At 35.3% G+C, this 12,999-nt stretch overlaps 1 protein-coding gene across 1 annotated transcript in view; it reads left to right on the forward strand.

Moving 5' to 3' along the window:
- Positions 1 to 342: 342 nt before the first annotated feature.
- Positions 343 to 12,999, forward strand: part of LOC120120737 (probable amino acid permease 7) — a 31,217-nt gene continuing 18,560 nt past the window's right edge. Inside the window, exons 1-3 of the mRNA XM_039140283.1 lie at positions 343 to 436; positions 3,008 to 3,244; positions 9,620 to 9,713. Of these exons, the coding sequence (XP_038996214.1) occupies positions 343 to 436; positions 3,008 to 3,244; positions 9,620 to 9,713 (425 nt within the window). The remainder of the gene's footprint in view (positions 437 to 3,007; positions 3,245 to 9,619; positions 9,714 to 12,999) is intronic.

Here is a 12,999-nt window from a genome sequence, read left to right on the forward strand (position 1 = left end):
GGTTTACTATTTTGACTAAAGTAAGCTAGTAACCTTACAATTACAGAGTATATTATTTATAGCCTTCATAGTTTGTTGTTCATTTGAATAATGTGTGTGTGTGTGTATATATATAGCTGATAAATCTAATTAACTGCAATTCTTCAAACCTTACCTAACCTTCAACTTGCGCATGGATATAAATAATACGAGTATCTGCTGACATTTCTTTTCATTACTCGGTACTTGAGATTCGACTAGATAAAAAAGAAAAAGTGATCTGCAAACCTTTCGAAACATCGACCATATCTCATTTCTTTTCCTTTCATCAATATTTTTGAATAAACAGAAGAGACATCGAAGATGGTCCATGAAGTTGGAGAAGACAGCCAGTCTCCATTGCTGGGAAGTTCTTCCTCAACTGATCAAGTATCAGCACAGCATGTTAACAGGACTGGTATATATATATATATATATGCATATGAGTGTGCTTTAACTGATGACCCTTTTCTTTGTTCCTTATTTTTTCACGTTGTGCATATATAGTTGATTGCTTTCATATCATGGGTCAAATTCTGTAGGATGACCAATAGGATAAAACAATGTTCCTTACATAAAGTTACGGTGAATTATCAGTTCTTATATTATCGGAAGAAAATGAAGGGAACCTCTAAGCCAAAAATAAAATCAAATTAATGAAGAAGGAGCTTAAATATGAATGAAAGGTGGAAAGTATGATGATTTGAATCTGCAGTTGTTTGGGTTAAAAAGAGGCGTTGAGTGGTAGATGCAGTTTGAAAGACGGACATATTTCATATTTTAGTGTTACAAAACACGGAAAGTCGAAAGTTAGCTAGATATTATTAGTAATTGTTGATAGTGACACCAGGTACATGCTTCCATATTCGGTCCAAAAAGAGAAAAACTATAAGCTTCCATATAATTAATTTCAAACATTATGATGTTAAAAGATACCTGAAATGTTTGGTTCATGTTTATTTGACATCCTTGCTGTATATGCACATGCATATAAGGCATTTTTTTCATGATTTCGTCTCTTATTCTATTTATTATACTTTTAATTTTTTATTTAATCATTGAATTTTATACATTAAATTTTCTTGGTCTATCAACTATTTTTTCATTAATAGAGTAATTATGTGACTTATTTTAATAGTATAACATGGCACGTAGGATTTATAATTTAATAAAATAAAATGAAAATATTAGGATTCTCCTCTTTCTCTTCATCACTCAAGGACTCCTTAATTAGGGAAAGTCTAAGGGACGACAATTTAATTTAAGATTAAAAAACGACAATAATTATAATATTTTAGGTTTGATGTAACCTAAATGTTAATTTTTCTAACATTTTTAGTGACAACCGAAAATATTACAATTTTTTATAATATTTTAAGTTCAATCAAAAATATTATAAATATTATAATATTTTTAAGTCTCGTCCAACCTAAAATATTGTAATTTTTATCGCATTTTTTTATTTCGGTACAAAATTATCGTGTTTTAGCCAATATTGGATTGCCGCAGAGCAAAATCACCCCTTCAATTCCTTAGTTTTTCAATGTCGGTTACTCATTTCCACTTTCATCAAAAGCTTTATCTTTCTATTTTCTTAAGCCATGATGTTGAAAGCTGCTCCAACTTTTTATTTGTTGAATCCTCAGAAGGAAAATCAAGGTCTTTCGTTGTTTTCCTCTGCTCCATCGCAATCCTCTCTTTCTTCTTCCTCTTCATTTCTTTGAATTTCTTCTCCAAGAAATGGAGACGGGTCTGTTATTGTTTGTGCAACCAAAGAAGTCAAAAACAAAACGCTTACTAGTGATGTTTTTGAGCCCTTTGAACAATTTTTTGTTCTTTGTTTCTAAGGGGAAAAAACAAATTTTTTTCTTCCTCCGGGAAGCAAAAAAAAGTGTGATTTTGGAGACTTTGAGTGGTTCAAGAACAAATGGGATCATTTCTTAGTTGGATTCTGTTTTTTTCTCGGGAGAAAAACATGAGATGTTAGCATCTCTTGTGGAAAGATTTTATGATCTCTGTTTTTTATCCTTCTGGAAAGATTTTAAGCTACTGGTTTGGCGATTCGGTGGCCGTTGATGACCTAATGAAAGCGATATAAGTTGTCATATTATAACATTATTAAATAATTAATATGGAATGATAAAAAAAATTTAATGTATAACATTTAATGATATAATTAAAAAAATTAAAAAATACAACGAGTGAAATTAAAGAAAATAAAGTTTTTGTGAGAAAATTTTAATTTACCCTAAGTTTAATTTAGAATCATTCGAAGTATTAAGATTTTCGGGTTAGATATTTAATATATTTAAATCATTTTGAGTTTTGGTCATTTTAGTTAAGTCATTATTGGTTCATTTAGATTTGAGTTATTTTGAGTTATGATCATTTCAGGTTCATGTTATTTTCGTGTTCAGAATACGATCGTTCATGTTATTTCATATTAATTGTTTAGGTCATTATTTGAGTTGTTTTAAATCATAGATAATTTCAACTTTGAGTCAATTAGGGTTTATATTACTTTCGAGTTTGGATCATTTCAACTTTCAGTTGGATAGATCTGAATTATTAAATTTTTATAATCAAAACAATTTGGATTGAAATTACTTTAAATTTTGAATTGTTATCACATTTTCAAATTTGACTCAAAATTGATAAATCTAATTTCAAGATATAATTTCCAACTCGTAAAAACTCGTGAATGTATATAAAAGATTTCTTCCACATACACGTATAGTCAATATTTTAGTTATAAATTAAAATCACTCCAAATCTTCCATACAAAAAGGAAGTTAAAGATTTTGAATGCTAAATTGTCTTTCATGCAACACATTTAGCATAAACTTTTTTTTACCATATCTTTTGGGCGTAACATATTTTCAGCATATCTCCCTTGCTTTGGTAAAAGCAGTGTTTTTTTTTTTACATAATTGGTAAAATCAGTGAATGAGCGATTTTGGGGTCTAACTTTTTGATGTTGAATGTGAAGGGTCCGTATGGGCAGCGATAGCGCACATAATATCAGGAGTGATAGGAGCTGCCGTATTATCCCTGGCCTGGAGCATTGCTCAATTGGGATGGATTGCAGGTCCAGTCAGCATGCTCGCATTTGCAGCTATCACCACTCTTTCGACTTACCTTCTTTGTGACTGCTACATGTTTCATCACCCTCAACATGGCCCCATCCGAGTCCATTCTTACATGGATGCTGTTCTTTTGTATTTGGGTAAGCCTTCACAGTCTCTGTCTTGTATCCGGAATAGTAATCGATGTGGGATTAATACTAAATCAATCAAGAAATCTTTAAACACCGAGTAAGTAATATTCAACCAATACATATAACAATATAACTTGACCTAACTATTTTACTAACAAGGGATGTGATTATTGTATGAATATAGTTTGGGATGAGATTGGAATGTTCAAAAAGTTTGGGGACCAATTTAGAATGAAGGTTATAGTTTGGGGATGAAATTAAAATATTCAAAAGTATGAGGAGTCATTTAAGATTATAGTCATGGTTTGGGGATGAAAATGAAAATTTAAAAGTTTATGGACTAATTTAAAATAAAAGTTATACTTTGAGGACACATGATGTAATTAACTCTAAAAATCTTTAAACACCGAGCAAATGTTTATTATAATACAATTATTTATCGATTATAATTTGAGTTACCTTAGAATTCAATTTGAAAAGAAAAGATTTTTTGAATAATGACAACTGAATTTCATTAATAAAATTTAGAAATCAAAATTACAACGCATCTAAAAAGAAAATTGGAGATAGTAGTCACCAAAAACTCATATATAAAATTAAAATATTAAGCCCAAAGATATTAAGAGATTGAAATCTTCCAGACATCAAAACAATCTAGTAGCCTTTATAAAACTCTTTGTCTCTATTGAACGAGAAGCTTTACGATGTGATAAAGACGTGGTGAGTGAACCAAAAAGTTTGACAGACTACTTCGCTACACAATTCTAATTATACAAACAAATGACCATTTACAAAATAGGAGATCTGACAATACATGACTACCGACAAGCCAATCAGAAAACAAATGACAGGATGATCTTTGTAGAAGCACCAACACGACCGTAGAAGTATACGAAAAACTTATCGAAAACCATAAGGAACGTATCACAAGAGTAGAGAAAAAGCATGTCAAAAGGATAGTGTTAGAATATATGTTCAATATATTCTGTTTATAGTGTGTATCATTAGTTTAGAATGTATATCTTTTTTTCCTTAATTATAGCCTAATTGATCTCTTGTAATGTTAGAATACATGTTCAATATATTCTGTTTATAGTGTGTATCGTTAATTTATAATGTATATCTTTGTTTCCTTAATTGTAGCCTAATTGATCTCTTGTAATCATGTATATATTCCACGGTTTAGCAATGAGAAAGACAGGGAATCAATCTCTTACATGGTATCAGAGCAGGGTTTCCATTCTTGGTTTCTCTCCTAACATTCGACCCTCTTTTCTTCCTCTGCCTATCTTTCTTCTTTCTTCTTCCGCTGCACTACACTTTCCATGGCTGAAACACAAAAATTTCATCCGGCTTTAACCATAACCAACGTTAAGTCTCTTGTTCCCATCACGTTGGATGCCGATCATGGAATGTATCACTCTTGGGCCGCCTTTTTTAAGGTGCTTGTTAGGGTTCACGATCTCCATAATCATATTATTCCTCCTACGGAGGCGAAGGAGAAGGCTGCATATGAAGCCTCTATGGCCGCTGATCCTTCTCTTTGGAAGCGGTTGGACGCTGCAGTCCTTCAATGGATCTATGGAACCATTTCCACGGATCTTCTTCATGCTATTCTTCTCAAGGACGACACTGCTCATGGTGCTTGGGCTCGTCTCGAGTCTATGTTTCAAGATAATAAAGCCTCATGTGCCTCTCATCTCGAGCAAGAGCTTGCTGACCTCGACTTTGAGAATTTCTCGTCCATTGATGGCTATTGTAATCACATCAAATCACTTGTTGATCGTCTCGCTGATGTTAATGCTCCGATTCCCAACTGCCGGCTCGTTCTCAAGCTCACGGCTGGGCTCCCAGAGGCCTATGACGGGACGATGGATTTCATTCAAAATCAAGAACCTCTACCTTCGTTCGAAGTTGTCGATCTCGTCTAAAATTGGCTGAGCGGACCATCAAAAACTGCCTAGCTAAGGAGAGTGGTTCCACCAACTACCCACAGACGGTCCTTGTCTCAACTTCCACCACCCATCAGAACACTGACGGCTCCCGTTCGAATTCCAGAAACACTAAGAAAAAAAGGCTAAAAATTCTGGAAAAGGCCGTAATGCTAATGGGCCATCCCAACAGCAATATGGGCAGGCCTCTGGACCGACATGGTAGCAGCATGGTCAGTATTCTTTGCCGGCATCCTGGACCCCGTGGCTAGCTCAATGACCCAATCCTCCCTGCCCATATCCAGCAGCTTCGTGGGATCCTAAACCAGCTGCTCCCCCCTCCGGTGCTAGGCCTAAACGTCTACAGGCTTATAGCGCCATGGCCCCTTCGTACACACCTACGAATAATGAGGCGGCTATGCATGCTTTCTCAATTTCGCAACCGGATGGGAATTATTATATGGACACCGGAGCTACATCTCATATGACAGCGGACCAAGGTATTCTTTCATCTTATGTCAATTCGAGCATTAAAAATAATAACATTGTTTTTTGTAGTGGACATTTAATTCTAATTATCGGTCACGGTAGTACTACTTTGCCTTCCCCGTACCCTCCATTTACCTTAAACAATGTGCTGCATGCTCCAAAATTAATTAAGAATTTAATATATGTCCGTAAGTTCATAACCGATAATATGGTTTCAGTTGAATTTGATCCCTTTGGCTTTTCTGTGAATGATTTACAGACGAGAGCCAAACTAATGAGATGTGACAGTACCGGTGACCTTTATCCAATTTTTTCAAACACTCAAGCCACTTCTCCAGTCAATCATTTCACCTTTGCTGTTGTTTCTTCATATCTCTGGCATAATCGCTTAGGACATCCTGGTACTGCTGTTCTTAGGTCTATAAGTAGTAAAAAATTTATTGATTGTAATAAGGCTTGTAAAACTTATTGTTCCTCGTGTCCTCTCGGGAAACACTCAAAGTTACCTTTTTATGTTTCTTTGTCGTCTACTGCTCTTCCTTTTGATATTGTTCATAGTGATCTCTGTACTTCTCCCATTGCTAGTTCTTCTGACCACTGTTATTATGTCTTATTTCTTGATGATTACAACAAATTCTTATGGACATTTACTATTACAAAGAAATCCCAAGTTAAACACTTATTCATATCTTTTCATAGACTTGTCTGAACCCAATTTGAACGTCACATTAAGACTTTTCAATGTGACAATGGCACAGAGTATATTAATGGAACTCTTAAAGAATTCTTTGATCATCATGGCATGATTTTTCGTCTCTCATGTCCTCGCACATCTCCTCAAAATGGAAAAGCCGAACGACACATAAAATCAATCAATAACATCATTTGGACCTTACTTGCTCATGCCTCCTTGCCCCTCCCTTTTTGGCATCATGCTTTAGAAATGGCCACATACCTCCTAAACATACTTCCAACCAAAGTCTTAGGTTTAAAATCTCCCACTCAGATTTTATATCAATATGATCCTATCTACTCAGATTTACACATCTTTGGTTGTCTATGTTTTCCTTTATTTCCTTCTATTTCTATCCACAAATTGCAAGAAAGGTCCACCCCTTGTGTCTATCTTGGCCCCACGCTAAATCATCGCGGCTCAAAGTGCTATGATATGTCAAATGGAAAAATCATAATCTGCAGACAAGTTAGATTTGTTGAAAATGAATTTCCATTTTCCAAACTTCATACGCCATTTTCACATAAATATGATTTTCTGGATGCAAATCCTTTAAATCACTTCCACCATTTGTAAAGCACTCAACCCTCTTTTCCTCAACAGCTACTCATGAGCAGTCTGACCCATCTCCCTCCTACATGCCCTCTTCTTCACCTGGCCCAAGCTCTCTCTCACCTGGTACTATCACACCCCAAACCGAGGGCTCACAACAGCCCAGTCCACCTTCCTCACCCTCTATGTCATAAACCGGGCTCAATTATCAGCACACACCTTTGTTGCATACTGCCCCAAACCAGCCTGTGCCCAACAACCCTCCTCGGTAGCCTGCTACCTCATCTCACCAAATGACCACCCGAGCAAAAAATGGCATCATCAAACCTAACACAAAGTACTTTCACAATCTAAACATGATGACCACCCCTAACATCTCCCCTATTCCAAAGGACCCTGTTAGTGCTATTCGTGACCCGAATTGGAAAAGTGCAATGTTAGATGAATTTAATGCTCTTATTGCTAATCATACATGGGATTTGGTACCAAGGCCCCCAGATGTGAATGTTATTAGATCTATGTGGATTTTTCGTCATAAAAGAAAATCTGATGGTTCTTTTTAGCGGCATAAGGCCCGTCTTGTAGGTGATGGCAACACACAACAACAAGGTATTGATTGTGATGAGACTTTCAGTCCGGTTGTAAAACTGACAACTATTCATACTATTCTTAGGATTTATCTCTCTCACTCTTGGCCCATACATCAGTTGGATGTCAAGAATTCTTTCTTATAAGGTTATCTCAACGAAACAGTTTATATGCATCAACCAATGGGTTTTCGCGACAAAAGTCGCCCTGGTCATGTATGTCTATTGAGGAAATCTCTCTATGGCCTAAAACAGGCTCCTCGGGCCTGGTATCAGCGATTTGCAGACTTTGTTGCCACTATTGGGTTCATTCACAGTAAATCTGATCACTCTTTATTTGTCTACAGGCAGGGCTCTGGTATTGCTTATATTCTGTTATATGTTGATGATATAATTCTAACAGCGTCTTTGGACCGCTTGCGAAGGCATTTTATGGCTATGTTGGGTTCTGAATTTGCAATGAAGGACTTAGGTCCTTTGAGTTTCTTTTTGGGGATTGCTGTAACTCGTAATGCTAATGGTATGTTTTTGTCACAAAAAAATATGTTGCAGATATCATTGACAGGGCTGGCATGGCTAATTGTAGCTCATGTCACACACCAGTTGACATAAAATCTAAAATTAGTGCCACTCATGATGCTCCATATGAGGATCCCACTGAGTATCGGAGTCTTGCCGGTGCTCTCCAATATCTCACTTTTACGAGACCTAATATATCTTATGCAGTTCAACAAGTGTGCCTTCACATGCACGATCCGCGCAATGCGTATATGGGTGCTCTAAAGCGTATCTTACTCTATTTACAGGGTACTTTGTCCGACGGTTTGCATATGTATAAATCTTCTATTGGCAAACTTGTTTCTTACACCGATGCAAATTGGGGAGGGTGCCCAGACACAAGAAGATCAACTTCAGGTTACTGTGTCTTCCTTGGGGACAACTTGATCTCGTGGTCCTCCAAAAGGCAGTCGATATTATCACGCTCTAGTGCAGAGGCTGAGTATCGAGGAGTTGCTAATGTGGTTTCTGACTCTTGTTGGATCAGAAATTTGTTACTTGAGCTACATTATCCCATTCAGAAAGCTACCCTCGTATATTGTGACAATGTGAGTGCTATTTACTTGAAAGGTAATCCGGTGCAACATCAACGCACCAAACACATTGAGATGGACATTCATTTTGTTCGTGAAAAAGTCGCTAAGGGCGAGGTACGCGTTCTTCATGTTCCATCTCGATATCAGATTGCAGACATCTTTACGAAAGGTCTTCCGCGAGTGTTATTCGATGATTTTCGAGACAGCCTTAGCGTACGTGACCCTCCCGCTAAGACTGCGGGGGAGTGTTAGAATATATGTTCAATATATTATGTTTATAGTGTGTATCATTAGTTTAGAATGTATATCTTTGTTTCCTTAATTGTAGCCTAATTGATCTCTTGTAATCATGTATATATTCCACGGTTTAGCAATGAGAAAGACAGGGAAACAATCTCTTTCAGATAGAGATTCTTATTTAGAAGTAAAAAAACTTAAGAAAAAACAAAGATATAATATGAAAAAGAACAAGAAAAATAAAAATCACCGAAGGTTGGCAACTAATATTAAGATTGTACCGTTGCCGGCTAAAAAACAAAGAAAGAAAAGAAGATAGTATACAAATATTGAGAGAGAAAATTAGGTTAAAAAATAATATTGAATTGTTTTCAAAAGAAAAGAATTCAATTTGATTGGAATTGAATTATATAATAATGAATGATAAAGAATTTAAAAGAAGAAAAACTAGGAAAGATGATTTGAATAAGGAATCAAGTCCCCTTGATTCAAGGACTCCAAACGTCAGTAAAAGCTTATCTGCATATATATATAGTTTTAGATGGATTCATGGTTTAAGTCTTCATCGTGTTTGACTGATATTGCTACCGAAACACATACTCCTCGGTCTGAGTGCTGCTCGCAAGGTGTTTTGTCTTTTTGTTACAACGAATATTCTCTCGTTATTTGTGCAAATATGTTGAAAAATAAATGAATCCTTGTTGTCTTAGAAAAATGGTTGGTTGTTTATTTTTAATTTGTAGTTGATGAATACAATGCAGGAGAGAAGAAGCACAAAGTGTGTGGAGTAATAGCACAGGAGAGCTTGTACGGGATTACAGTTGCCCATGACATAACCTCTGCTACTAGCATCAAGTAAGCTCCATTCCTCTCTTCTTTCTCTGCTTTGCCATTTAATCCCATATGAAACAGCCTTTGCTGTCGTCTTCCTTCTTACATTTAGTTGCATTAAGTTGTATTGATGGTATGATCCAAAGTTTGATTTTATATTAAAGAATAAACTTATAAAATTTTAATGGGAGACAATATATTTTTAATAAAAAAAAATTTAAAATTCTTAGTAGATGTGAGTTATCCTTGATCTCTCTGTTACTCGACTCGATGGGTTATTCTGATCAAGTTTTTTTAGCACAATGAGATAAATAGATATAACAAAGTGTTGCTAATCATTTGATTTGAGATTTCCTCGTGTTTACTGCTCTTCTCTACTAGCTAAAACTTCCTTGGGATTTTCAGACTTTAGTATATTATATGACAAGATGTGCTTTTGGTTTCCCAAACGCATTATCCTCTTTCTTTTGTCCACACAAAATGACTACCGACTTCCGATTTATAGAAAAAGGTAGCGTCCTACACCAAAAATTAAGGACTTTGCAGTTTGATCCAAGTCGAAACATCCGATTTTGATTGACTTGAATTTGAATCGATTCAACTTGTTTTTATCATAAAAGGTCAACAATTCAGAACTATCCAATCCAAATTTAAACATAAACTTAAATATGATATATTGGTCTAATTATACATGTTGAAGGCTTCTAGTAGGGTTGTAAATGAGACGAGACAAATGACGAGCTACTCGAGATCGACTCGATCAAGGCTCAATAAATACTCGGATTGAATGGACTCGACTCGAGCTCGAGCACGACTCGAGTTCTTAACGAGCTGAAACGAGCTACTTTATATTCGATTCGAAACGCTCGTGAGTAACTCGAAAATATAATATATTAATTTTTTAAAAATAAATGATTAATAATATTAACATTTATATATTGATTTTTTTTTATAAAATACAGTAAGATTTTCATGTATTTAAGGTTGAGGTTCAAGTTTGAGTTTGAGGCTTCGATCGAGTTAAGTTTAAGATTTTTTTTCATTTCGAGCCTTTTCAAGCTGCTCACGAGCTTTAGTTTAGGATTTCGAGTTCGAGTCAAGCTTGAAAATTTTAAGATCGCGAGTTTTCAAGTCGAGTCGAGCTCCATTTCAGAGTTTTCAAATCGAGTCGAGCTCAGCAATACTCGAGCTCGACTCGGCTCGTTTACACCCCTAGTTTCTAGTGTAATTGTTGATAATATTAATATCAGTAGACGCAAAACAATCAACTTTGTCCAATGGTTCATAAATGTACTCTTAATAACTTGTGGGCTCAAATAAAGCCATCTAAGAGTTTTGGGATATTCATCATAGACAAAAACATCAGATTATATGTTCCCAAAAACATTGACCCAACCTTTTATTATTGTGTTGTAACACCCTAGATCAGTATGACACACAATCAACCAATTTAATGTGCTACACGAAACCACCGAAGTGGCTAACCAACTTTTTTCTTACTTTACTTAAATACAAAGCAATTGAAAAATAAATAAAATCTTTACACTGAGGAGCTCTAAATTTGAAATATTTACACTTTACAAAAATGATGCATATTACTCTATTGAAACTACGACTCAACTAGACAATAAAGTTTACAATTATAAATGCCCTTTCAAAACGTCTAGACATACTCTGAATCTACACTGGTATGAACTATTTTTGGTCTATCTACTGCTCCTCACCTATTGGATCTACTGACCTGCCCACGGAAACAATCCGAAAGTTGACAGTAATAATTGAAACATACTAACTGCATATCATTGAAAGGCTAGCTATCAAGTCTACTAGTCTGATATGCTTAGTGAATATCCTTGTGATACTCACTCTCTACGCTACTGTATACAACATGGTGTGGATGAGGGATTACTGAATCTCGGAGCTCACGCACCCCTATAGTCTATTGAGATATGGCCCCCAGAATTCTGTATCGGACACCATACCCCTGAGTAATTGACCCCTTACGAGTGTTAGGCCTCGCCTTTAGTTAGTTGGTTTTAAGGGCCTTGTGCCCTACCTAAGGATATATCTGGACTGCATCTATACTTTCGACTCCACTAGTTTTTCTAAAGGAACCCGGGTGTCCGAATAGTTTTCCAAGCATCAAATAAGGCTAGTCTTATTTGTCCCTGATTATTTGGTTTCTATGTTTAAATTAACATTAATATTGTTCCACTTGTAGTCTTATTTGATGATATAAAGAAGTGTTGGGGTACCTCGAGTCTAATTCCCACGAAAACTGACCTTTCAACCCAAAATAGATTGAAAGTATTGATATTATCCTGGAGTATTGATACTCATACTAAGGTTTCGATAATTTATATAAGTACTGATACTTTTTAGCCCTCTGATCAGGGAAGTTTCAATACTTGTCTGGGAGCTTCGGAACTATTCCTAGAGTATCGATACACTTGTAAGAGTAACGATACTCCTACTTAGAAAATATGCATTTTACTTGGAACGATGAAAAAGTATCGATATTATCCCTATAGTATCGATACTCCACATACAGAAAACACATTTTCACTAGAAAATCTTGTATTCATCTAACCTAAAGACCTTAGTGAGCTTCTCAAACGTTCTTAAAGTCTTATGTGGTTAAAGAGAAACATAAATAAGACTTAGAAACATGCTAAAAACATTAAACATAACATCAACCATGGAAGGTTAATAAACATGCTCATACTCAACTTTCAAGCTAAACTTATTTCTAATGATCCTACAACTGGTATGGAAAAGCTAATAGTGTGTTACCTAGATTCTTTAGATGCTAGAACACTTCTTGAATCAACTAGGGATCCACTCTTCCTTTTTCCTTGGCTTGAATTCTCTCTTCAACCTCTTTAACTAATCAAGGTATAAAAAAGAATTACTTACTTAACTAGGTGCTGCATAAAGCTTAGATACACTCCTTACAACTCAAACACTTTCCTAAAATAACTTAAAACACTTGATTTCTAAAACCCATTTCTAAAAACTTAACCAAAACTAGAAATTAATGGCTCTAATTGATGCTAAGGGAATGGAGAATAAGAAAATTACATTGGATTCTTCAATCTAGCTTGAAATCTCACCTTGGTTTGCTAATGAGAAGGAAATGAGAGAAGGAAACGAGAGAAGAAAATATAAGAGAAAATGAAGAAAAAGGAGATTTTTTACGTGGAATTTTATGGAGAATGGGAAAGTTTATAACCTTAAAATAAGCTAGGGTAAATTGTTATCTAGGTCCATCTCTTTTCTTATTTAATTTAAAACTATAACTAAACTTAGC

This window comes from Hibiscus syriacus, unplaced genomic scaffold, assembly GCF_006381635.1.
Source record: "Hibiscus syriacus cultivar Baekdansim isolate YM2019G1 unplaced genomic scaffold, ASM638163v2 tig00110346_pilon, whole genome shotgun sequence".
Classification (NCBI taxonomy): domain Eukaryota; kingdom Viridiplantae; phylum Streptophyta; class Magnoliopsida; order Malvales; family Malvaceae; genus Hibiscus; species Hibiscus syriacus.